Raw genomic sequence first — 26,919 nt, forward strand, 5'->3', positions numbered from 1 at the left:
TCTTGAAGGCTTTGTCAAAGAATAAAAATAGGACTTACTTCTGCCTCAGCCATGGCAAATGGCTGCATAATCTGAATTCTAGTATCATCCAGTATTTCAACTGTCAAGAGCAGAAACAGACGTTGGTCAGGCGGGGGGGTGCAGGCGAACGCTCTCAGAACAAACCCCGACTGGCGGTGTTGGCTGGTTGTTTTCTCCCATTTCCAGCTCCCAAATATTGCAAACTTCCCAAATATTTAAGACTCTCACAAACTGGGACAAACACGTAAAATATGCTCTTTTTTCTAGTCAATAAACACCATATCAAACCCCTAACAATACAAGTTTAAGTACAAATGGTCTATAAACAGCAAGCCACAGCTCGGTGGTCATCAAAAGCCCCACATACGGATTCCTATCAAGAACCAAAAACTGGCAGGACTAACCAGCTCCCCAAAGCCACCGGCTCCTAAATTCAGAACATACACACTAGACAACAATGAGGTTTTTGTTTTTCGAAGGCCACCTTTATTCAACATTTGGGGAGGGTGGCGGCTGAAATCTAGACAGGACACAAAGGACACTTAGCCCAGAATCTGAGCTAGTTGAGCATCTCACCCGTTCTCTACTGATTCCTGCAGTCCTCATGGCCACAGGTCCAGCGCCCCGCCTGGGACTGAGACCAAATGGACCTCGCACTAGGCGGCTGGGCAAAGTGAGCACGTCCCCTCTGGCTCACTAAGTATGTGACGTGTAAGGCACCCTCAGTGGTAGCACAGGTCAGCTGGCCAGACGGGTAACATCTGTGGGCAGCTCTGCCCGTGTGGACTTTGGGCACCTCCACTTCCTCCATCCCAGGGGTCTCGGGTCCCGGCATTCGGGGCTCTGTGGACACCGGGCGGAGCCAGACCAGCGTGCACAGCCAAAGCTCTCACAAAGAAGACTTTCCCCCTAAAGCCCACAATTGCTCCCCTATATTTTACTCAAATTCTTACTACTAACAAATATGAACAAGAAAGGCAGGGAATTTCCACCCTTTCTCCCATTGACTAATCACAACAGAAATGTTTCACAAGCTGCTATGAATAGCGAACCATTAGAATCAAGAAATAATTATATTCCCCGCGTTTATATAAAAGCGATTCTACGTGACGGGGCTCCGTGAGCGGGTTACCTTTTTGAGAGAGCCGGTAAGCATGCACCTCCAGGACAATCTCGGCCCCCACGTGCCAGGCGACAAACCCAATCATCGTGTAGGTTTTCCACGGGCCGGGAAAGTTCAGTCCCGGTAAATCCATGCCCAGAAACATCGCTGCCACTACGCATATAACAAAACATACCTATATGTTTAAATGTCGTCGCCACTGAGAGGGAATTGTCTCTGTGTTTTTTAGTCTTATTATGAGACTAGAAAGAGTAAGATGAGAAATTACAATTATAATCTACCGGTTCTTAAAAAAGAAGCATTGAAACTTTGCAAAGAGTTTTAAGTCTGCGCTGTGGGAAGGGAGCCGAGCATGGAAACCAGTGAGGGCGGGGCTCCCCTCTCCCCCAAGAACCCCGCCGACTATGGAAATGCCCGGGGAGGAGGCCCCGGCTCAGGCAGTCCCCACACAAGGCATCAAAATCTAAAGTCAAACGCGACCTCTGCCAACCACCCTTCCTGGGAGGCACCATCGCATGGGAGGGACCTGGAGACAAAAGGCCAGGAACCCTGCCCCAGCCCAGCGCAGCCCAGCTCGCCGATGACCTTCAACTTGAGCTGCTAAAATGGTTGGCTGCCAGCAGAGTGTATTCTGCTTGCAGAGGCAAATGCTTTAAAAAAGTCTTACAAGGAGAGTTTTAAAGTCATTTTCAGAATCTTTTAAGTTTAAAACTGAAATAATGACTTAAATAGTCACCTCTAGAAATTACTTTCTAGATTCAATCTTTAAGGCTGATTTCTCCTCAACAACCAATTCCTCCAATTACCAATGCATCTAAAAATCATTTACGCCCAATTACAACTCACAGCGCGGACAACCAGCAATTATATATGAATGAGCGGCACCGCAGCGACTTACCTGCTATTATTCTAGCAGCTGTGCCCATCCCCCAGTGGGTCCAGTTGAACAGGTGCCTTCTGCCAAAATAAAGAAAAGCCGTCAGGATGCTTAAAAGGGCCGGATGACAATTAGCCCCCGAGAGAACAGAAAGCGTGCCATTTCCCTTATTGCCCAGGAATGACATATCCGAAGTCCATTGTCAAGCCTTTTAAGTAAATAGAATTTATCACTGAATTTTATAAAATGCAAAGTAAAAGAAAATAAAAAAATCAAATAAATAAAACGCAAAGTGCTTCCTCTTGAAGAGGGATTTGTTTGCGACTAACGATTCCGCAGGAGGAGCGCTTGCGTACCTGGGGTGGTGTAAAGGTGGTCTCAAGGCGGCCAGGAGGGGCTGCAGGACCGCCAACGTCAGCACCAGGCAGCCGAGGTAGGGGTGGTAACCTGCGCGCTGAGCAGAGCGACATCGCGAATTAGTGCTCCCGCTCCCGCCACCGATTCAAACACCCAAGTTAGAAACGATACACATCTAAGCATCCTTCATGGTCTCCTGTAGCCTTAAACAGTGATGGTGATGATGATGGTGATGATGATGGTGATGGTGATGGTGATGGCGATGGTGATGGCGATGGCGATGGCGATGGCGATGGTGATGGTGATGATAATGGTGATGTGATGATGGTGATGGTGATGGTGGTGGTGATGATGGTGGTGATGATGGTGATGGTGATGATGATGGTGATGATGATGGTGATGATGATGGTGATGATGATGGTGATGGTGATATGATGATGGTGATGGTGATGGTGATGTGATGGTGATGGTGGTGGTGATGATGGTGGTGGTGATGGTGATGGTGATGTGATGGTGATGTGATGGTGGTGGTGATGATGGTGGTGGTGATGGTGATGGTGATGTGATGGTGATGTGATGATGGTGATGGTAGTGGTGATGGTGGTGGTGATGGTGATGTGATGGTGATGTGATGATGGTGATGGTGGTGGTGGTGGTGATGATGGTGATGGTGATGGTGAGGTGATGGTGATGGTGAGGTGATGGTGATGGTGATGTGATGATGGTGATGGTGATGGTGATGATGATGGTGATGTGATGATGGTGATGTGATGGTGATGGTGGTGGTGATGATGGTGGTGGTGATGGTGATGTGATGGTGATGGTGGTGGTGATGGTGATGGTGGTGGTGACGGTGGTGACGACAGGCACCAATCACTGGGTGTCTACTTCATACCAGGCACATACCACGCACACTTTTACGCTCCACACTTGGTTATAAATAACCCACTTTTACAAATGGGGGAACTGAGGACCAGAGAAGCCAGTAACCATCCAAAGCCACCCCGTGTCAATGTGGCTGTGAGAGTCCATGCTCGGGCCGCTGCTTCTCCTCCGTCAGGGTGTCGGTCCACCGAGGACCAGGGCCTGTCGCGAGCACCCACCCCGACATATTGCAGCGATCGGGAGGAAAGGTCAGGAACCCCACTTTGGACACGTGAAGCCTGAGAATCTCGGACAGGTGAGTTCACGCCCTGAGTACACAGCTGAATGTAAGTCTCAAGCCAGGGGTGAGGTCTGAGCCGGAGATGAGCGTGTGGGACTAAGCCTCAGTTTCCCCATCTGTGACATGGGATTATTATAACTACTTCCTTTGAGGTTTTAAGTCCGATAATAACCGTGCAAAGCACGTAGCTGGTCACAGTGCGGGAACGCAGCGAATGGCAGGTCAGCGGTGATCGTGTTCACTAGAGACGACCACCTACGTGTGCGTGTGCCTTAAACGTCACGCTCTGAGTTTCCACCCCTCGATGGTGAGAAAGCTCACGAAGGACAGAGAGAGCATCTCTCCGTAACATTTGACACAGCCTAAAAACACGTTCCATTACCAAGGAGTCTGCAGACACGCTCACGCCACCCCTCACCCCCAACCAGGGGAAGGAGTCACCAGATGATTTTTTAAAAAGAGAAAAAGAGGCACATGCAGAAATATCTTTTTGCCCTTCATTTGAGAACCAACAGCAATCTCCTAGCGAATTTATAGAAAAACGCCCAGGTTAGGGTGCACTTACCCAGCTCCAGCCTCCCCGGTAGATGAAAGGCAGGGTGAAAGCGATGCAGGTGAGGGCGCAGGTGGTGAGCATGAGCGCGCGGTGCACCTGGGGGGAAGGACCGCGAGGGGAGAGGGACCCGTGTCAGGGGAGTCGGCGTTACCATGGGGACGGGATCAGGGGGTGAGGGTCCCTGAGGGCCGGCCCTGATGGGCACCTGGCGCGTGACACACGAAAGATAAGGTGTGTCCCGCTGTTCTGAGGGGCGCTGAGCGACTCGCTCAGGTTTCTATTGAGAGGCTGCCCCTCACCCCAGGCAAAGGGGCGACGTGGAAAGAAACGCTTCTCATTTCCAGTCCCACAGGCAGAGGAGACAGGTGACCCGACTGGTGAGTTAGGGATGGCCGGGCATTGACCGGCCCGGCACCCAGAGAGCAGACGCCGGCCTGGAACCGCAGTGAGCGCCCAGGACTCCTCGCTGCGCTCCCGCCTTCCTTGACCATCTGCACTCGGCGCTTAGTCACGCCGGTCAGGGTCATCTGGGCCCAAAGCCTGTGTTACGCGGGGTGCCCGCGGCCCGGGCGCGTTCGCCAGCCCAGCCTGACCCTTCCTACAGCTCGCTCTACTCCGATCTCTCTGGAGGATCCCACATCTGTTCTCAATTGGTTAGGAAGCTATTAGGCTTCCCAAACCACAACGATACCACCCACAAAAAGGGAAAGAAACCCGCGTGCTCGGCGTCTTTTCACGTAGCAACGTAAAATAGTACGGAAATCGCATTAAACTTTCCCTCCCGCCTACCTGAAACCACACTGATTCACCGAAGAAAGGCCTTGACAACACCGGCTTGAAGAACCGGGCGACGATTACGCCTATGCTGACGGTCGTCATCCACGCCACCAGCATCAAGACCCCTGCGGGTGAGACGACACAACAGGTGACACCACAGACGGGTCCGGCTGTTTCCCAATGACCCGGCCAAAGGCTCAGAAAAGACAAACAACCAGCAAAGTGCATTCAACTGACAGCATAACCTCAAAGCGCCCCGAATATCAAAGCTTTCCCTATCGCCACGGCGACTTCTGACAGCCGACGCTTCCACAGCCCTACTATGTGCGAGGCACTGTCTCCACAGTGTTCTCCGTGTACCAACCTAATTGATCTTTACAGCAATCCTGAGAAGCGGTTACAATGATTATCATTCCGGTTTTGCTGGACGGGGAAACTAAGGCACAGGCAAGTCCTGTAACCCGCCCAGAGTTACAAGGTCGGGATTTGAGCCCCATCTGACTTGAGCAATTGTGCTCTTACCACTGTACTGATAATACAGCCTGCGGTCACCTGGGACCCTCCTCACCTCTCGCTCCAAAAGACAATGAAAAACTAATAGGTGTCCCCGCCGGGTGGCTCCGCGGGTCAGAGGGTCGTCCTGGCAACCAAAAGGCCGCAGGCTCGGTTTCCCCGTCAGGGCCCGTGCCTGGGCCGCAGGCTCCATCCCTGGTGGGGGGTGCGGGAGGCAGCCCATCAATGTTTCTATCTCTCTCTCTCCCTTTCTCTCTCTCTAAAATCAATAAAAATATATTAAAAATAAATAAATGTTAAAAAAAAAAAATACTGCTACCTACAGGTGTTAATGGCCACACGGACACTTCAGAACACTCGCCGAGCCGTGTTCACCACCGCGCCCCGCCCGCCAGCGCCGAGCCCCGAGGCCCCGAGGCCGGGAAATCCCTTCCAGAGCTCACCGTGGGCCCTCAGAAGGGGCGGGGCCCGCGACGCGCCCGCGTCCCTCAGGTCATCTGCGACGGCGTGCTTTTCATAGGTGACCAGAGGCTGCTGGGAGTGCCTATAAATCCGACCTGAAATTATCAAAAGGAGGGAGAACAAAGGTGAAGAAGAATTAGTTCCCAGGAGTGAAGGAACAGAAAGGCCGCGTGAGACACGGAAGCGAAACTTCCTAAAATAATAGAAAACAAATTATCAACGGAGACGCCATTCCGATGCAAAAGCAACGCAATGCAGATGCCAGGTCACGTGGCCTCACAGAAAAAAATTAAAGAAACAATTCAGCCGACGGAGAGCGAGGGCTGGGGGCATGGAAGTCGTGCTGAGAGGCCCGTGAACAATGTTTAGTCACAATAATCACCGTCGATACGACCACAGATGATTGAAAGTGTCAAGCACAATCCTTGAGAGAGAACATGTGTAAACCGTAATCGAGAATCCTCGATTAAACGGACAGAATTGGGCCTGTGGGGAAGACAAACACATTGTGACACTGCCATGGGGCATGTGGGAGGTTGGGGCTGGGTTTGACTAAAACCAAACTCCCGGAGAAAAGTGATGCCAGCCGTCTGCGAGTGGATCATTACATTACTATTTATTATGCGCAGATTTGAACACATGGACGTACAGAGCTGCTCCAATGAGCTCGTACCTGTGAGCACGTAAGGGAGCGAGTTCATTCATTCTGAGGATCTACCCTGCGGAAACGCTCACCTTCTACCCAAAGATGTACGTACAGGAATGTTCACAGAAACTTTTTTAGGCCAAAAAAAATTGTAAACAAGCTCAGTGGTCATCATTAGGGGGATAAGTAAATAAATTATAAAAGATACATTATTTTTAGAACACAATGCGTGTCCAAAAGAATAGAAATAGTTAAGAAATTTGATATATTACAGGTATATATATGTGTGTGTGTGTATATGTGTGTGTGTATATGTGTGTGTGTGTGTGTGTGTGTATATATATATATATTTACACATGAATCTTTGTCCCAAACAAAAATATGTATTAGACCACAGGCTACAAGGTGGTAATTTCCAGAAAGAAATAACTTTACAGGAAACAAGCTATCCTATCTCTCAAAAATGCAACAAAACCAAAACTTAACAACAATAAGCTAGAAAAACAAATGGTCCACCTAGATATTTATAAAACTGCTTTTCTAAATAACCCTTGGGTTAAACAGGAAGCCAAATTAAATCACAAGCCTTCTTGAAAATGAGTGAAAGGAAGACACTTCGGATCAAAGCCCACGTGATGCAATCAAGGTTCTATTCAGAAGCTTTTATCTCTAAAAGCATTTCTTCAAAAAAAAAATAATAATAAGGCTTAAAGCACTGAAGTAGTCATTTCACTCAAGATGCATTTAAACCAACAACACATAACCTGGGAGATCAGAAAGAGGGACTGATTAAAAACAAAGGTAGAAATAAACAAACGAGTAAGTCTGAGTCTAAAACTCAGAAAAATCAAGTCGGCAAAAAGCCAATAAAATCGACTGAGTTTTTGACAAGTCTGACCACAAGATAAAAAAAAAAAAAAAATCACAAACAATATTAGAAATGAAAGGGGAGACATAGCTGCCAACCCAGAAGATAGTCTTTAAAATTACATGAAAATGCTACAGACGCTACTTAAGTCAGCTAAAAATATTTCGAAATCTAAATAAAATGGATGAATTTTGGGGAAAATCCAGAATTACAAAAATTGATCAAAGAAGTAGCAGTAACTCAGATCCCAGGGGAAAGATTTGCTCTCGGCAGGTTATCCCACGGGAGCCAGTATCCCCGGCAACACCCCAAAGTCACTGCCTCCAGCGTCCCTGCGTGGGCTCTGCCCCTGTCACTGGGGAGGCCCGAAGGTGCGGCTTCTTACCAAGTATTTATAGTTCTCCCTGGTCCAAATGCTGTTTACCAGCCAGAAATCACTCTTATCATGAGCATGTAGCCTCATCACATAGCCGACTCTACCTTTACCTAGTTTCCAGGGAAGCAAGGCTTGAAGGTCAACCAAGGTCAAACGGAAGATAAAAATGGAAAACGGTTTCGATAACTCTTTACCCACAAGTGTATATAGCTTAAAAATGAGCAGTTACAGTCGTCTCTCAAAAAAGGGTGGGGGAAGGAAGAACAGAGAGAAGAAAATATATCGAAAAGGTGGTTTTTATCATTACTCAGTACTGACCATCACTAGCTGCACCAGTTGCTAGGAATATGTAGTAGCTTGTGTTCAGATCAAATCTGTTCTTCACCCCAGGAAGGGTGATGTTTCTTCTGAAAGAACATTGCATAACACCGTCCTCCAGCCTCCAGGCCATGTCCTCGAGCGTGTCCTACAAACACACATAGGGGCCTCCTCAGTTCCAAAGGTTTGCTAAAAACAAGATGTGATCAGAATCCTTCCCCATCAGTTTCCTCTCTCGAAGGCCCTCGGTGCGTGTTTCGCCTGCATTGCCATTGTTTCTCCGCTTCCCCTTTGAAGGGTCCGGCAAACGTCGTCTCCCAGTTTATTTGTGTTTATCCCACTTGGCAAAAACATTATTTTTACTTTGAGTCCAAACCCCACAATTCCTCTCCCCAGGTGAGAAACTTGGGCAGATGTCAAACTCCATCTGGCCGCTCACACACACAAGAGAAAACATTAAAGAAACAATATAATTAGCAAGTAAAACCCCAGTGGCCACAATGCACCGGGCGGCCTCGGAGACGTTCCAGCCCAGCTGAGGGACTCAAACCCGGGGAAGCTGAGCAGAGAACAGGCCACCTCATCGGGCGGCAGCTCCTGGTCACTCGGAGCTCGTGCGCTGGTCAGCTGCCCTGAGAGGGAAACTTCCTACCTGCATAGGCCACCTTGGCACAGACGCGGGCAAGGGCCACCGAAGACGACTAACTGCCCAGGGCACTGAGCCCCTCTACCAGAAATGCTCCTCTTTGTCACTGGTCAAGAAACTCTTTGTAGCCTGGCCAGTGTGGCTCAGCGGTTGGGCATTGACCTCCGAACCAGGAGGTCGCGGTTTGATTCCCGGTGAGGCCCACTCGCGGGTTTCGGGCTCCATCCCCAGCAGGGGGCCTGCAGGAGGCAGCCGGTCAATGACTCTCTCCTCACTGACATTTCTATCTCTCTCCCTCTCCCTTCCTCTCTCTGAAATCAATAAAAATGTATTTTATAAAAAGAAGAAAGTCTTTGTGTCACTAACATAAACCTCTTCTTAAAAACCCGCCTGTAAGCTGTTGAGAAGGGTCGATGCTTTGACCTTCTCAACAAACCACAAAGCGTTTTTCTGTAAGAGGCGATCAAAAAGATTTAAGGGACAGGCAGGAACTCCATCTTCTCCTGCGAGAGAAGGCGTCTTGTGCTCCCTAACGCGCAGAAAGGGGGCCTGCTGGCCGGGGGCGGAGCTGCGGTTAGGAGACGGACAGGCCCAGAGGCGCGTGGGCAGCGCAGTGACCCGGTCAGTAAAACCGCACGAGTGCTGGGGATCTGCTCCCAGAGCCCGCGGCAGTGCTCTCGCTGCAAAAATAGGCCGAGCCTGAGAGACGGAGATGCCACCTGGGTGACTCCAGTCAGCATGTCACTGTCTGTGTATCAAAACATCACGGTGCACGCCTTCAATATATAAAATATAAAATAAATAAAATAAAATAAAATAAATAAAATAATAAAATAAATAAAATAATAAAATAAAATAAAATAAATAAAATAATAAAATAAAATAATAAAATAAAATAAAATAATAAAATAAAATAAAATAATAAAATAAAATAAATAAAATAAAATAATAAAATTAAATTAAATTAAATTAAATTAAAATAAAATAAAATAAAATAATAAAATAAAATATAAAATAATAAAATAAAATAAAATATAAAATATAAAATAAAATATAAAATAAAATAAAGTATAAAATAAAATAATAATAAAATAAAATAAAATAAATAAAATAATAAAATAATAAAATAAAATATAAAATAAAATAATAATAAAATAAAATAATAAAATAAAGGGCAGGAAAGTTTTCCCCAGAGTCTCATAGGACAGGAGCCTGGTGGTGAGGCCCCTGCTCGGGCTCTGCTACTACCGGCGGGTTCGAGGCGACCTTGCCGCACAGACACGAGGTGGACAGGCCAGGTGGGCAGAGGTTCCCCAACTTTCACACCTACCCGGGAGTCCAGCATGGGGTGGCTCCGCCCGGTCAGGTAGGAGGGACGAATGTGCACCGTCTGGTCCTCCCGGATACACAGGTAAGCATCATCGTCGCCCTGGGGGACAGCGGCAAAGGAAAAAAACTTAAAGGAATTTCAACATTTTATTTTTTTTAAGTCCTTAATAAAATTCAAATAGTATTTGATATTTTTAAAACATAATTTAATGGCAGTCTTAAATGATACTACGGATTCTAGAGAACTGGCTGTCTGATTTAATAATCAAAATGATTGTTATACTACGAAAGCAACACAATTTCAGTATTAAAACACAGGCTAAAGTAGACACACGTTTATCTGGCCGTAAACCCATCCCCAACTGAACACCACTCTTGATGTTTTCATGGATGTTCATCCAAATCTATTTGTATTTATACCTATGTTTTCTCTCCAAATAGAAAACCATTTGCTGATCTCTGGTTTAAACAAACAACGTGTGCTTCCTAGAATGTCCGTCATCCGTGAGCCATAAGAATTATTTTCTATACACCTCAGAAGTCAACCTATAGACACGCACACACTCGGAAAGAGACAGACAGAGAGAGACAGACAGAGAGAGACAGACGGACCAAGTGGCAGCTGCAGGTGAAGGGCTTACAGGTGTTAGTTGTATTCTTTCAACTTCCATGTAAATTTAAAATTTTTCAAAATAAAAGTTGGGGGTGGGGGGGAGGAAGAAGGACCCGAGAGGCGAATAAATTCCCCTGAACACCGGGGAAGACGGGGGCCGTGACCAGTGACACAGTCCACAGGTGGCCCGGGACAGCCGCCGACGGGAAGCAAGAAACGGGTCGCGGCCGGGGCCCGAAGCTGCTTGGCCGAGACGCTGCTCTAAGGCCCCCGCCCGGCCCTGCCGACTCCGGGACAAACAGCCGAACCTCGGTGGCCTGGGGCTCCCCCCGGCGACGGATCTCACTGCCGCGTGCGCGCGTGAGCGTGACCGGTACCCACCATCCACCTGTCGTGGGACAGCGCGAAGGACAGGTAGCCCTTGCCGGGGCCGCTCATCTCCACCAGCACGGCCGGGCCGTCTCGCCTGAAGGACAGAAAGAGGCAGGGGCGCTGCTCCGGGGCGCAGGCCGCAGGGCTCCGCACGCACAACTTGCGGCTCCCACAGTCTGAGGCGCTGAACTGGAAAATGACCGGGGGGGGGGTCTTAATTATCCAACAAGCAGGTCATCCCCAAAGACAGAGGAGCCCTCCCCCAGGCACAGGTTGTCCCGAGGCCACCTTTTCATAACAGGGTTCAATAAGGGTTCAGAAGACTTGTCCCGAATTAGAAACGACCTGGCAGTGGTTTCAGGTCGTGAACTTTTAAACTTAATTAGTTTTAATTAAAATTTGGAAGGCAGGTGAGCTGGACTGTAATTGTGCGCGATTATTAAATTCCCTTGAACAAAGAGAATATTTCACATGAGTGACGTTCCCCAGCAAAGTCTCCAGAAAATTCCGAGACATTGCTCAGGGAATATTTACGTCCACGCTGACGTTCTTGCCCAGAGGGTCTCCTCGAGCTTTCAGAGGTGGAATTTTAAAACAGCAACCACGCAAAACCTTCGCAAATGTTTGTGCTTAGATCCTGGGCTCTGCGTCGAGCATTCGGTTTGAATTTGGTATTAAAATAATAGAAGAGCCCTGGCCGGCGTGGCTCAGTGGCTGAGCAGTGTCCCAGGCACCGAGAGGTCGCGCGCAAAGCAGACGAGACAGGATTGGGGCCCTGGCGTATGTTCCTTCGTCTCTAGCACCCCGCTTGGAGGCAGCTTTCATCACACCCCCTCCCGGAACGAGAAGCCTCATTTATCGGAGCTGCCTTCGGTCAGACCCTCTGCCTAACGCGCGCTCCCCTCGGCGAGACACGTTTTCCCGCCCGTAATTCTCGGAACCGGGGCCTGCAGGGGATCCCAGCGGGTGAGCTGGCGGAGTTTCCGAGCTCCAGGGCCAAGAACCCCCCAGGACTCGGTGGCCTTCGTGCAACAAAATCCAAGAGCTACGCCGCTGCTTCCAGACTGTGCTCCAAATCCCGCCCGAATGCAGCTTAAGCTTTAAGCTCCCACCCCACACGTTTGATGTTTGGGGGTAGAAAGAAAAGGGAGAGAGAAAGGAAAGGAAAGGAGAGGAGAGGGAGGGAGGGAGGGGAGGGAGGGGGAGGGGAAAGGGACAGGGACAGAGTTCGTTGCTGCCAGTCCACCAATTTTCGGAGAAAAAGTGCCCACTGCTGGCACAGCTGTGTGTCAGTGTCGTGACCACGCCTGGAACGTGCAGGGTCTGGCACGCGCTTTATTCTGACCCGCAGGTCGCAGGGTTGCAGTGAAGGCTCCCTCAGTTCCCGCTGAGATCCCAAAACGAAAACACAGCCCCCACTGCTCAGCGCGGCTACTTCTCCCCCGCGTCCCGCGTCCCCGTCGCCCAGCTCGGGCCCAACCATTCCCGAGGAAGCTGCCCTTTGAGGCTGCACCTGGTGGAACCACGAGAGGCCACTTACTGGTCCGGTTAAGTGGGAGACGGGAGGTGAGGTTGACGCAGGCGCCAGCGTAGCTTCGGGTGTCGAAAAAGGAGGTGCTTTCGGCTGTGAGATGACAGGACTAGGAATCTTCACCCAGTAGGTTTTATACTTCTCGACAACCGTGGCCCTGGAATGTCGAACCGGGGAGGTTAGCGGAGCCCCGACGGCGGCCCAGCACCATCAGACCCAGACACTAAAGGGAAAAAGGAACGCCGTGGGGACACGCGACAGGAGGGCCACCAGGCCTCTGATGACGCCCTCTCCTCCTCTCCTCTCCGACTTGTCTGGGGGGCACCTATTCCCGATGCCAGGCCCAGAGACTAAACGGCACGAATTCCCCGGCTTGCAGACTACACAGGTAAAGACGATGCTACACTCGTCCCACGGGGCTGTCAGAGGGCGCGTGCAGCAGCCGCCAGAGCTAGGAGCACGAGGCTGCAGGAGCAACCCAACTATCAGCTGTGAGTGAGGTGACACCCCCCTCCCACGCCATGCCACGCCACGCCACGTCATGCCACGCCACGTCATGCCACGCCACGCCACACACGGGTGCCAAGCCGTGTGGCTGTGTGCCAGGCCTTGTGCACACAGTGGAGACAGGTCAGGGGGGCAGTTCTACCCTGAACATGCGCGTCCACCACACCACTCAGGACCCCCTCATCGCCCGACACGATGGCTCCTAGGAGTAGGGGGCAGGTCTTCTACCATCTAATCTGCAATTTGTAACACTGCAGAAAAAGTCATCCAAACTTCAGGGCTGGTATTTTTGTCCCCCCATATTCTCACACCAAATCTATAAAAGTCTTAGCCCAACAGGGGACAGACGCAAGGAGTACTGAGGGCTCCGGTTAGCGGCAAAGCTTCATTCACTCAACAAATGCCTAATAAACCCGTTGGGAGGCGGGCCCTGCGCTGGCTGCTGGGTGTAGGCCGGTGGAAAAACAAACAAACAAGCGGCAGGACTGCCTGCGTCGCGAGGCGCTGTGACCACTGCCCCAAACCGCTCCTCGCGGGCGGCTGTCCTTCAGGGAGCGTGAGAAACGACCCCGGCCATCCCCGCGTCGGGTACACGGGGTACGGAGCTGCTGCGTCTCGTCCATACTCACAGAAACCGGATGTGACTCGGGGCGCTGCTCGGGGCGTCCCAGAAGACTTTAATTTCTGTTTTCTTGTGCGCGTTTGTGTGGCTCACGGCCGACCCCTGAAAGAAATGGGAAAGACCTACCCGCCAGCCGCTCGCGAGCTCAGCGCGGCTGGAGCTAGTCGTGATCACACCTGAGCCATTCCTTCCTCCTGAACAGCCTTATTTCCCACTTTCCTTCACCCCGCGAATCCTACTCACCCTTTGGGCCCAGCTTTGGGTCAGCTCCTCCCAGGAGCCCTCTCTCCATTCCCTCGAGCCAGGTGCGGCACCCCAGGTATGCCCCCCCACCCGTGGGTGCTTCGACCCTGCATCTTCACATTGTTCTGCTCACGTGCCTGCCCCGCATCCGTGCTCTACCCATGTGCTACATGCCACACGTCCACACGCCGAACTCAGGTCTAAGGCTATGAGCTCTTCAGGAGCCAGGAGGAAGCCTTGGCCCTGGCTGGCGTGGCTCAGCCGGTTGAGCAGCCGTCTGGGCGCCTGAAGGTTCGACTTCCCGTCAGGGCCTGATCCCCAGCAGGGGGCGAGCAAGAGGCAGCCGATCGGCGTTAAACTCTCACCTCAGTGTTTCTCTCTCCCTCTCACTTCCTCTCTCTAAAAAATCATTTAAAAAAACATATTAAAAAAAAATAGAGTTATGTCTTGTTCACCCCCGTATCCCTCGTACCCAGGACGTTCCTGGTGTAATAAATGCTTACCTCTCTAGAACTCTACCTTCCACATTTACACCACCCGAAAACCAATAAAATAAGAGTCAATATTATATAAAATATCAAGAGCTATACACTCTTCAAGCTACTGCCCTCCCTTTCTTAAGACGCTGGTGTATAAAATATATTGCCGGTAGTAAAATTAAGGGGGGACAGATGGGTCACTGTGAATCTGTTTAGACGCCTGCAGTACGCGGGGGATCTCGTTTATCTTGCAAACGCCGCCCTGTTGTGAGGAGACCCGGGAAACGTACGGAAACCGGTTCCCCACGAGGCACAAACCTGTTTATCTCCACAAGTCAGAAGCTGGGACACCTGACTGTCGTTCAGCGTGAAGGAGCCGACGGGGGGGCCGTTCACGTCCTCGGCATCACGGGCCTCTAGGAGGAAGCCTTTAAATTCCGGCCCCGACAGAGTAACTGAGAAACAGACAGAGGGACAGGGGAGGGGCGTTAGCAGCACCCCCACGGGAAACTGTTCAGGGGAGGCGCGTGGGAGGCGCGTGGGACGTGGAATCCCGTGGTCACGGCCACGCTGCCCCGGAGAGGACACAGCAGAAATCGTCCCCCAGACCAAGTTCTAAACTGGGTTCCACGGGACGCTGATCCCGAGATGCGACCGGCATCCCCGTGGGAAAAGGTAGGCGACAGTCAGGCCCTGCGGCCAGACTCGTTTGGAAAGCGCCGGATGAAAGTAAACACTCGTTTCTTTCCTGTAACCTTCCCGGTCCTGCCGGGCGGCATGAGACTCCGAGAGCTATCACTGAACACGTAGCACAGAGCCTGTTAGCAGTTTGCATTTCTAGAGTTGCAGAAAATGGAGTCTGCAAGGCGCTATTCTAGACGCACCTTTAACAGCCAGCCTGCGCTTTGCGGAACGACCGAGGCACTGTGAGGTCACGTTTACCAAGAAGGAGTCGGGGAAAGGGGGAGAAAAGGTAAAGGTTTATTATGTCTTAAGCCAGATAAAATAAACTGTATTTGCCCTTCCTGGTGAGATAGTAGTATTGTTAATGAAGACGTTAAATATGATAAAAGCATATTTTAGAACCTGTCCTGAGCGGGGGGGGGGCACGTTACCCGAGCCACAGAGTCATCCGCAGCAGCTAAACGCAAAATCGGGAGGCGCGGGTTAGGGTGATGGCATCTTACCAAGATCGACGGTGAAGGGATTCCCCTGAAACTGAGAAACTCCAGTGGTAATAAAAATTCGATGTACACGAAAAGGACGAAACCCAAAACGTAAACCGCGAAGCCCAGCGAGGTACCTTCGATCCGGTCCCCCGGCGAGAACGTCGTCTGAGTCGCGGAAATGCGGTGAACGGGAGGATCGGGGCGGGCGTCGTGGTTGTGCTTAGGCGTCATGTCCTGGCAGGACACCGCCACTCTCCCGTCGGGGTAAGCAGCCACCCAACAGACATGCGACAGGAGCAGGAAGGCACCGAGGGCGAGTCCGGGGGCCGCCATCTCCAAAGCAAGGTTAAAGCGCCTTATTTTCTGATGTAATGAAAATGAAAGATGTGAGCTTCCGCACCACAGGACAGTAATTCTAGAGAACTACTTGCTTTCAAGAATCGGCTAACCGCCCGGCCGGTTGTTCAGTGGTTAGAGCGTCGGCCCACGGACTGAAGGGTCCCGGGTTCGATTCCGGCCACGGGCACTCCTGGCCCCAGTCGGGCAAGTGCAGGAGGCAACCAACCAATATTTCTCTCCCTCTCTCTCTCTCTCCCCCCCTCACTTCTACTCTCTCTGAAAAGCAACGTAAAAAAATGTCCTCAGGTGACGATTAAAAAATAATAATAATAAAAATAACCAGCTAACCAAAGTCTCAGAAAACGTAATACAGTAGAAGGGAGATGCTGCTGACGTCTGGCCAGGGCTGGAATCCCAGCTCCACTACCCGAAGGCCCTGAAAGCCTCGGCCCCGCTTTCTCTTAGGTCGGCTTCAACTCAACCGCACGTCCTTTCACGCTGACCGGGTCCCTTCCCGGGACATCTCAGCGTGAGACCCTAAATCTGACGCCAACATTCGCGTCCTGTTCACGCGACATCATGGCCCCCTCCGTGGACAGGGCAGGACGTGGAAGGGGAGCGAGTCTGGGGGGGACCCACGTCTCACGGTGATCGGTGTGAGTGGGGGCCAGCGGCGACCAAAGCTGACGTCTACATTCGCCGGATTCAGGATGTCGAGCCCGCCGGCCGGGCCGGGAAGCAAGGCGGAGGCTCCTTTCCTGGAAGCAGAGCTGCTGAAAGCAGGGAGGTTCGACTCCTAGACCGCGACTGCGCTCGGCAGAGCACTGCAAGGGGCCGATACATTGTAGCTGCCTTTACTTGCTGTCGCTACTAAGTTCCCACATCCCCAGCGGGCTGATGTCACCTGAACACTGCTGTGGTCAGACACCTGGAATTTTCACGTCGTGTTTCCTTCGGCCTCGAGTAATTTGTTCAAGCCTTCTCAAATAGTTCAGAAAAACTTGCTCCCCGGTTTTCCGGCGATTTATCTTGACCTTCATAGCAAACTTCTGTATCAAGAATCGAATTGAGTTTGATCGCTGAAGCTCAAATGACAGGGAAACTGAAAAACAGGTCAGTGTTTCCACTTCCCCCGACGGAAATGTTTCCAGCTCCATTGTCACAGTGGGAAGCGAAGGGAAAGATTTTTTTTAAAAAATTAATAACTGGATTTGTCAGGGCGGAAAAATAATGTTCCTTCTGCCCTTCGAAGTTCTTCCAGCTGGACTAATAATGAAATTAACAGGAGACGGATTCGCAGGAGGAAGACAAATGAAACTGCTGTACACACGGGAGAGATCCAGGGGCGCTGGGTAGCCGGTCATTTTGGTGGAAGCCGTCACCCTAAATACCAGCTAAAGACAAAAGACCTGCCCTGAGCCTGTCCATTGTCCTTCTGCACCTACAACAGCATACCTGGGAATGTCAGAGTGACCCCTCTTTTTCCAGACCCCTCAGGGCACAGCCTCCCACCGGTCAGACCGAGGAACCCCTCACTGTTACCTTGTTCTCTGTGTCCTGGGGACAAAAGGGGGCCACACGCGAACCTGACAAGCTCAGGGGAGGCCTGCGTGGCGGCCTTGCAAACCCAGAGACCTAAAGTAACCACAGAGGATGGTCGGAAATTAAAACTTTTTAACTAAAAGCAGTTTATGGCAGTTACTCTTGTCCTAGGCTGGTGTCTTCCCTCACAAAGGTCAATCTTTACCTGGACAGGGCCTGTCTATGGTCTTTTGCGTCAACATAACATTCTTTAGGAAGGTCTGGGCCAATTCCCTTTTCCGGACCCCTCGGGGCACGACCAACGCACTGGGGCAGAGACCACAAATCCTCTCATTGATATTTTTATCATGTTAATTGCTGACTACTAACTATCCCGTACTCACCGGCGTAAAAGATGTATCACTTCACTTTTTACCGAATCCCAGAGGCTTTCCCCCGCCTCCCTAATCTACCACCAGTGGGCTCCGTGTAACCCCCCTTACGTCTCCTCCTTGGATTTAAACGTACAAAATAAACTGCAAAACTGCCGTCCTCTGGAGCATTTTCTCAAATCTGTTGAGACTCTGCTTCCCGGCAACTGTCAGTTCGGCTCAAATAAACTCATAAAATTTCTTTACAGGTTTGCATGTGTCTTAGGTTGACTATCTAAAATGCCATCAACTGCTGTGCCCTGTGAGACAGTGAACAGTGTGGGCGAAGAAATCACAGATTCGGGCTGAACCCAGCCGGCCACCCCCCCCCCCCCGAAACCTCCGCTCAGTGCCCACCACAAGCAGGTCTTCCGTTGAAGGTCGACCTGAAGTCTCCCCTAATCCCACCAGCCCGATGGAACCACCCTCTTCTCAGAGACCCCCCTGCCCCCCCAAAATGCTTTGCTTTTTGCCAGTAAAGAATCTTCTCCCACTTTTCTCCCACAACCGGCAATGTGTCTTGGTGGCTTTGGGCAAGTTCCTGGAGGCGGCAAATGTATCCTGCACCCGATCCCATTTCACAACCGCCAGCAGACCGCCGGGAAGCAGCGCTGGAGCGACTGGTAGAGCTCACCACAGACCGTCCGCAAAAGCCTGGCTCGTGCGGTCGATCCAACCGGCCAAATTTTACTCCCCCCCCCCCCCCCCCGCACTACTCAAGCGCAGTCCTAGTGTCTCTCCACTTCTTTTTTTAATTCAGAGGGAATAGAAATAAAGAAATACTCCCGACAACTCATTTACAAATTGAAAAACTCCCACTGCCCCAGGGCAGCACGTCAGGGCGCAGAAAAATCAAGGGCGGAGGTTCAGCCTGGCACCCAGGAGGCCCCGGGAAAGTCGGAAGGCACACCAGGGGCGGGGGCGGGGGGAAGCCAAAAGTTCTACGTTAAAAGACTCTCTAAAAAGCGAGGCTCTAAGGCACCTTCGCACAGGTAATTATGTCATTAGGTGTAAATATAAAGGAGAGTTCCCGTCGTTTAAAATCAGAAGAGAAAAATTAAAAAGTGCATGAAAAAAGCCGCTGCCTTTTAGGATCCCAAACACGGTTCTACCCAGAGTCGCCCTTTCCTGGGGATCAAAGCTCGTTAGTCAGAGTCACGGGGACACGTTTTAACCGAGCTCGTCAGGGAGCCCTGGGGAGCTCAGCGCAAGCTCCAGGCACAGCCTGTTCGCAGGGCACCCGGCCCGGGTCCCCCTGCCCCCGGCCGCCCGGCCCTGTCACCTCGCTGCACCGAGTTTGCAAACGCTTTGCAAAGAGCTGGGACTCGAGCGAGTAAAGAGACACTTACCTTGAGAGGCCGGGCGGCCGGGCCGGCTTCCGGCTCTGCTACAGCTCGCGGCTCCCTTGGGCGGCTGGGCGGAGCCGGTTTACCCGGCGACCAGGGCGCCCCTCCCGGGCGGGGCTGCAGAACTGGATCGGCGGGACGGGCGCGGGGTAGGCTCCGCCACCGGACTGGGACGTTCTAGTTTATGCAAAGAAGCTTTTTTTTTTTTTTTTTTTTGCCAACTGGTCATTGTGTTTCTGAGGGAATTAGGCTTTTGTCTGTAACTACGAAAGCATTTGAAAATATGCCCTCGAATGCTAAGACACACAGAAGAGCCTCCTTGGCGTTAGCAGGGTTGCCAGATCCAGCAAATTAAAATATAAGACACTTGATTAATGTTGCGTTTCAGACAGCCAGTCGTTCTTTGGTGCACGTGCTGACCTATGCAATATTTGGTGCTAATTATACTAAAAAAAAAAAAAAAAAAAGACGACTCGTGGTTTTTCTGAAATTCCCATTTACCCTGGGTAACCCTGTATCTTATCTGGCAGCCCTGCCTGGGAAATAACAGTAAATGGCAAACTCTTTCAATTAAACTACAAAAGACATAAAGGAGTCTGATTGCAAAGAACTGAAACCTCTGGAAGTGTGAATGATTGAGAGCAAAAGCATTGTTTTATTTTGGAAAACTTACCCAGAAGTGGAGGAGTTTTGTTTCTTTTTAAGCCTTTAATCTTGTTGCTCACAAGACTCTTTTGCAAAAATAAGGGAGGGGCCCCGAGGGGACAACGTATCGGAAAGTATTAAACGCCAGCCTCAGGCCGCGACCAGCTCGTGCCGACTGGAAAGCAGACGGTCACAGGCGCCTTGGTCTGCGATGGCGGGCTGACGACCCACAATCCTGAACTCTCCAGGGCCATTTTCAGAGGAGATGAAGAGAGGGGGGACACACCATCACTTCAGCTGAAGAACGCGTCACAGTTAACGAAAGCCCCCCCTCTGCGGGATTTTAGAGAAGGGCTTTGAATAGAGATGACCCGGAGCCTGTTTTCTACCCACAGCCGCTTGGAAGGCAAAGGGAGGAAACCAGGTCAGCTGACCTTCAGCGCGACCTTGGGAAGCCTCAGGTGGCGCAGCTCCTGCGCTTATAATCAGGCCCCAGAGCCCGGACACTGTGAGTGTGGGGGCGGGGGGGGCGCCCATAAAACAAATAATCCTCACAACACGTTGTCACAGTCTCGGGTGGCACGTGGAAGCGGCTGAATTACGGGGCCCAGCACCGTCCAAAACCACCCGCTCCGGGCTTATCACTTCCCCGAAAGCCCCCGGCTCTGCTTCCCCTTATCGCTCCCTCCCAGAAGTTCACTTCCACCAGGCTCCGTCTTCACCGGCTACCGTCAGCTGTGACGGAGGAAACCAAACGGACTAAAATGTCCAGCGGAGCCTGGACTCGTGAAAAGCAGACCCTCCTGGGTCCCACATGAGGGCCTCGAAATTAGCCCTTCTCAGACATTTGACTTCAGAACCCCTTCAGGGCTCTAAAAAATTACTGTGAACCCCCCCCCCCGCCCCCAGAGACTTTTGTTTATGTGGGTAATATATACCAATACCCACTGTATTGAAAATTAAAAGAGAAGTATTTAAATATGTATTCACAAATTCGCTTTGAAATGAACAATGAACTCACTGCATGGTAACATAAAATGTTTCACTGTTGCTTTTGTGATTGTTTTAAAAAAAAAAAATAAGAGCTTAGTGATGAGTAGCGTTGTTTAAATTTTTGCAGATCTCTCTGTAGCCTGGCTTCACCTACGGCGGCTGAACTCCCAGAGCTGCTTCCTTCCTCCATCTGCTGCGACATCGTATAAAGCACGTAGCCCGTGGAAAAACCCCACCGCGCAGAAGGCAAATGCGCCCCGCGAATGAGGCACTGCAAGGGCGACCATCCGCCGAGCACCTCGGCCAAGGCACGGTGCCGTCCTAAGTCTCACAATGACCCCAAGCGGAAGGTGTTACGGGGGATCCTATGGCTGCGAATGCTACCGGGGGCAGGACATGGCCCAAAGCCGGCAGGGAAAGGTGGTGGACGGGCTCTAAGCCGGATCCGCTCACCTCCATCCTGAACCTCGCTGCCAAGGCTGCCTGAGGCCCGACGGACCAGACTTACCAACCTTCCTGTTACCCAGCACTTGGTGAAGGACCACATTACAGTCGGACCTCTCCGCCTGAGTGGACCTGCCTCACCTCCCTAAGCCCAAACCCGACATCTACGCTGGACTCGCCCTCGCGGGGCCTTCAATTAGGTCCATCTCGGCCAAACAGCCAAACGCATCCCCGCTGCTCCATCCTCCTGGCCCACTTCCCACCTGGGCTGTGGCTATTGTCCGCTAAGCGCCTCCGGTGTCCCGTCGGCCTAACCAGCCGCTGTGTTCATCCTTCCAAAGTACACATCACGTGACGCCCACTCGGAAAACCATCCCTTACTGCTTATCACCGAAGGAGCGAGTGTCCAGACTCCAGACGGGGGGTCAAACGGAACAATATCTGAAAGGCACAAGGCGCTGCCCAAAGGTAAGTATTTAATAAATGGTAGTTGAAAGCAAAAAAAAAAAAAATTGTAAGCATTGCTTTGTAAATCAAAGGCCCTGTCTCTCCAGCGCTATAAATAATAAATGGTTCCAAAATTGCCCATAGGCTTCTAACCAAACGCTGTTCACGAAACCCATCTCTCCCGTGTTCTCTGACACGGCCGTCCTCACAGTCCTCTCGCCCACCAGTTCAAGGTCACCTCACATAACGCTCCCTAAGTGAAGGGCGTAGAACTTCCCTCATAACCTTGTGTGGGGATCGCCTGAGATGACGTGTGGAGGGTGGTCGCTCCCCTGCCTGAAATTCTCCGGTAAGGGAGGGGATGCGCTGTGACGACCGATGCTCCTCCCTTCCCCTCGTGACCCTGTGGATCCTGCCGACAGTCCGGGTCGGAGCAGGCTTCCCGGAGCGTCGCTTTCATCAGCGTGCGCCGTGAGTCGCCGTTGCCTACAGCGTGAAACCCGCACTCTCCCTCGCCTGGCCGCGCCCTCGGCCTTCTCTCTGCTGCCCAGCAGGTGCCGGGACTCAGTCAGCTCCTCCGGGACAAGTAAAAGGGCCGTGTTCTCGGAAGTCAGACCTGCTTGGGCTGAAGTCCCAGCTCTGTTCTTTGGTAGCTGGTTGACTCGGGGAGTCGCTTCCCCTGCTAATCTCAGTTTCTTGGTTTGAAGGAAGGAGATAAGGGTATGTACGCGGGGCTATTGTGATGTTTCCATGAGATAATATCACCTCACACCGGCACCTTGAATGTCTTTAATGCCTTAACGCAAGGAGAGCAAACCCAAACTCCGTCTTAATGGAACTCGTTGGGAAATGCGAGCTGAAACGTGTGCCCAGAATACGGGACCCCAAAAACGACAGTGGACAGGGGTGGGGGGCAGTGGACGGGTGGAGCACTGATTGGATGAGTCTGGATGGAGCACAGAGCCTCCAGCGACTTCTGCGAGAGGGGCTGGCCCAGGCGCCTGGGGCCGCCTGGTGGGCCAAATGCCACCAACTCCACCCACTCCCTGAGGGCTCCCCAGGCTCCCCGGGAAATGCCTCCTCCCCTCGGCCGCCTCCCGTCGGTTACACTCCAGTCCCAGGTCCCACCCGCACTTGGGGTGTGGGGATACACCAGGCATCAGTACCAGGAGACAGAGACCCTTTTGGACCGTTCGGGAGTCTCTTCCTCAAACTGACTTATCAAAAACCAAGTCATTGGGGCCCCGGCAGGGCGGCTCCCGCGCTGGTTTAACAGAGGGCAGTGCGAGCGAGAAGCATATTTAATAACCGAGCCCCACGGGGGTCTGAATGCGCCGGGAGCCTGGAGGGGACGCAGGGGACAACCTGAGGCCGGCCTAAAATCCTCCGTGTCTGGCTGGGGACCGGCCCTGACAGGAAGCTCGCGTTTGACGCCAGTAACTGTGAACCTCCACCTGGGGGCAGCAGATGCCGGGAAACTGAGCACCACCCACCAGGCCGCGGAGGGCACATTTATCTTCCCGGGTGGCGGCCCATGTTTTTTTCTGTCTGATTATTGGAAGGAGAGGGAGGTAACTGGTGTCTTTCCACCCACCCGAAGCGCTCCCCACGCGGGTCACTGTGTTCCTCCCGCAATTCCTAGGTCAGGGAGGGTCTTAGGCGTCTCCTATCAAGTTCTAGCTGACGACCTTTCCGAGCAACATTAAATTACAACAGTGTCACACCTGGGCTGGTGCAAAGTCAGTCTAGTTCAGAGTTGGCACCATTGGGGGAAATCCCAGGGGGCGAGACAGTGTCAGATAAAAGGGGGAATGTTTTGTGTACAAACAAGAGATATTAAGGAGAAAGGCTTAGTGCCACAGGCACCCGTCTACAACACACTCCTATATCCACATGGGTACTGAACACAGGGTCAGAGTTAGCACGACCCTGAGGGGAGCTGTGTCCACTATAAATGCCGGTAGCCTCAATTATGTTTTCTAAACACTAGGGTTTGAAAAGAAGGTTTCACAACTGGAGGTAAGTGGGCCAACGGGGTGTTCTTCCACACCCGGGGCGGCCTCCACCACCTGACACAGCTGTCTGCTGAAATCTGCCAACGGGACGGTTAAAAATAAACAGGGACACCCTTAAGGGAGCCGAATGATGGACATAGCCTTCCGTACTCATTTGTCTAGATCAGCTGTCTCCAAACGTTTTTGCTCATGAGCCCTTAACAGAAATTTGAAATACTATGTATCCTTCACGAATTTTGTAAGAGGAGAGCCTAATATTTTTTAACACATTTAAAAGTTTATTTATCTGTGGGTTAATCTTACATTAGTGCTAGTGTGAGTCAGGGTTCGGCTATGCCCATTTTTCATTTATATTTATAGCACTAAAACACTTTGTTCTTATATATAAGTAGATGACAATGAAAGTTTTGTTAGGAAAACTTCAAATATATCAGGTTGGGGAACAATCTGAGAGATAAAAGGAATATCCTGAGAATGTTATTGGAGGCAAAAAAGAAGTGTTTCAAGGAGGGAGAGGGTAGCGATGTTGGGTGCCACTGAGACATCGAGTAAGGCAGGAAAAGAGATTTAGCATCCTGATGGTCACTGGCAACCTTAACAGGGGTCAGGGATGGGTACAGAGCAGCGATTCTCAACTGGAGGCAGCTTTGCCCAGCAGGGGTCATTGGGCAACGTCTGAAGACATTTTTTGGTTGTCACAGCTGGTTGCAGTCCTTAGCAGATGCCACAAAGGGGACAGAAGGGGAGGGAATTTAGGGTGCTAGCAGCAGTACTATTGAGCAACACATCATAGAACCTTAGCTGGGCAAGGAGGGGCGTGAATAAGGCAGACAGGCGAGAAGACAAAGCACGAGTTAACAAACATACTATGTAGGATAAAATTTTATCCAAGGCAAAATACAGATAGGGCCAGTGACTCCAATCTATGTTACAAATATGCGAGCTAAGATAGGAGATGTCCCAGAGTAGGGCATGCAGAACAAAGCTTTATCATCAATAAATGTGTAATAAGGGTCCCTTTGTGGTGGGCATCTGAGTTCAACCAGAGCTCAGGGTGAATTTTACAATGTTGTAGGGGTAGGGTTGAAAAATAGGCTTCACTGAGGAAACTCAAGGGGTCAGCAACAAGAACAATCACAGGTCCTGTGACTCTCTCATTTTCCCGATAAAGAAGCATGCGGGAGCCTGGGCCACCTGACGGACACTCCGCCCAATACTCGAGGGAAGAGGCCCGCCTGCTGTTGCTCTCCTGTCTTAGAGGGCAGGCAGGGCAGCCCCCTTATTAGATCCCAGACAACGTGAATGGCAGGCGGTCTGGATGGCATGCTGTTTGTTTAGGGGACATGATTGTGAAAGCTGGCTGGCCAGCACCTGAGGACAGACAGCAGAGACCACAGGAAGTCGTGGTTCCTGCGAGGGGGTAAAATGACGCCATCAGTCTAACAGGAAGCTGAGTCCAAGTGTGGCTTCTCCCTCAACTGAAGGGTGATTCCTGGTTCCCAATGGCCCTTTGGTTTAGGAAATCGAGAATGAGCTCTTGGGGTTGCTTTCGGACAATCTTGCTTCTTATGCCATGAAAGTCTAGCTACCGTTCAATAAATAACATTTAGGATAGCTTGTTGTAAGTGTATTTCAACAGGCTTCTCTCGCTTTATTTCTTCACCATCCTGTGTGGTTTTAAGAGAAAAGAACAGAGAACACGGTTTCGAAGTGAAGGGGGGGTCTTAGGAAACAGACCGTAATGCTGTTGGCACTTGCCAACTAACAACTTGCAAGTGTAACTTACAGAGACTATTTCTAGATGTGGCTTCCGATACAGAAGCCAAAACAGCCTGTACATAAGCACCTAAATTTCAGAATGGCAGCATATGCCATGAGGGTTTTTTCCTTAGGATGGGAAAAAAGTAGAAAACAGAGAGGAGAGAGAAGAGAAAATGTCCAATAAAGACTTTCCCCTTGGTTGGTTCAGGGTTCTAGAGTAAGATAATAGGAAACCTATGGAGCTGCTGCTGGGAAAGATGAAGGCCAGGATTCCTATAACGCTGTGAAAAGCCATACAAAACAGAAAGTTGAATGTGGCAGAGAAAGCTATCGAGTAGTCCTTTTTTTTTTTTAATATGTTTTTATTGATTTTAGGCAGGAAGGGAGGAGAGACAGAAACATTGACCAGCTGCCTCCTGCATGCCCCTTGCTGAGGACCTGAGCCTGCAACCTGGGCGTGTGCCCTGAGCGGGAATGGAACAGAGGACATCCTGGTACCTGGGACGATGTTCGACCAATTGAGCCGCAGCAGCCGGGCGGGGTTTTATTTTTAAACGTACTCCAAAGCTACCCAAACATATGCAACACTGAAATGAATGGCAACTCCTCTTTCTGACAGAACGCAACAATAGGTGCTGTGTCCACTACCTGGGGTCCAAGTTCCCCCCGGGAACAAGGATCTGCCGCTTGACTGAAAGTGTTGTAGTTAAGGGTATTGTGACCGCGTTTCACCCATTCGGACTGAATCTTTACCTAGTGATGCCAACCTGGAAGGGATCCCAGGCCATCTCTGAAACTGTGCTGTTTTATTCTACAAAAAAATTAGTTGTACGGCCTCATCTGTCCCCCTTGTCTCTGTGTAATCCGTAACACCTGGCGGCCACGCCTGGAGATGAATTAACCCTAGAAACTAGTTCCCCTCTACTACCAGTATTTTCTCTGTAACCAAAGAAGCCATCCTTCGCCTTGAAAGAACATGTAACCTGTGCTCATGGAATAAACTTTCCAAAGTGCTGATTCATTCCGTGTAACCTTCAAGTTTCGCCGATTATCCACTAGGCTGCATCCACAATATTCAGACCCCGTATCGCTGCGTGAGCAGGAAAACGATTCCCACGGCCACTGTAAACTGAGAAGAGGGCTTTTTTTAAACCTCAGGCAATTAAAATAGATTGGCCTTTGCAGTCACACCCCTGACCTTCCTCTGAGTTCACTCGATCGGCAGTGACACACGTCAGTCAAGTGTTCTGGTAAATGGGGTTGTGCTGGTCACTAAGCTGAGAGTTGACAGAGCAAGTACCACTCCTAGATGATGCGCCATCCGAGTTTATTTCCCCACAATGCACTGTGCGATGCCCTGTGGCATAAATACCCACGCTGAGGATTAGCCAGAGTACCTGCGTTTTC

The 26,919-nt window shown here is 51.0% G+C and overlaps 1 protein-coding gene across 2 annotated transcripts in view; it reads right to left on the reverse strand.

Moving 5' to 3' along the window:
• LOC308549519 (spindle assembly abnormal protein 6 homolog) overlaps window positions 1-26,919 on the reverse strand; it is a 126,760-nt gene that overhangs the window by 3,174 nt on the left and 96,667 nt on the right. Inside the window, exons 1-15 of one of the 2 annotated variants that reach the window (XM_081122197.1) lie at window positions 19,211-19,291; window positions 15,705-15,933; window positions 14,720-14,856; window positions 13,687-13,781; window positions 12,560-12,707; window positions 11,029-11,208; window positions 10,036-10,134; window positions 8,060-8,207; window positions 5,833-5,946; window positions 4,889-5,001; window positions 4,109-4,195; window positions 2,378-2,475; window positions 2,043-2,101; window positions 1,154-1,297; window positions 39-100 (exon numbers count right to left, since the gene is read on the reverse strand). In XM_081122197.1, the coding sequence (XP_080978323.1) occupies window positions 39-100; window positions 1,154-1,297; window positions 2,043-2,101; window positions 2,378-2,475; window positions 4,109-4,195; window positions 4,889-5,001; window positions 5,833-5,946; window positions 8,060-8,207; window positions 10,036-10,134; window positions 11,029-11,208; window positions 12,560-12,707; window positions 13,687-13,781; window positions 14,720-14,856; window positions 15,705-15,903 (1,683 nt within the window). In that variant the 5' untranslated portion in view covers window positions 15,904-15,933; window positions 19,211-19,291. Of the gene's footprint in view, window positions 1-38; window positions 101-1,153; window positions 1,298-2,042; window positions 2,102-2,377; window positions 2,476-4,108; window positions 4,196-4,888; window positions 5,002-5,832; window positions 5,947-8,059; window positions 8,208-10,035; window positions 10,135-11,028; window positions 11,209-12,559; window positions 12,708-13,686; window positions 13,782-14,719; window positions 14,857-15,704; window positions 15,934-19,210; window positions 19,292-26,919 lie in introns of those variants that run through there. The other variant, XM_081122195.1, reaches the window with a different exon arrangement.

This window comes from Miniopterus schreibersii, assembly GCF_964146895.1.
Source record: "Miniopterus schreibersii genome assembly, chromosome: 19".
NCBI classification, from domain to species: Eukaryota; Metazoa; Chordata; class Mammalia; order Chiroptera; family Miniopteridae; genus Miniopterus; species Miniopterus schreibersii.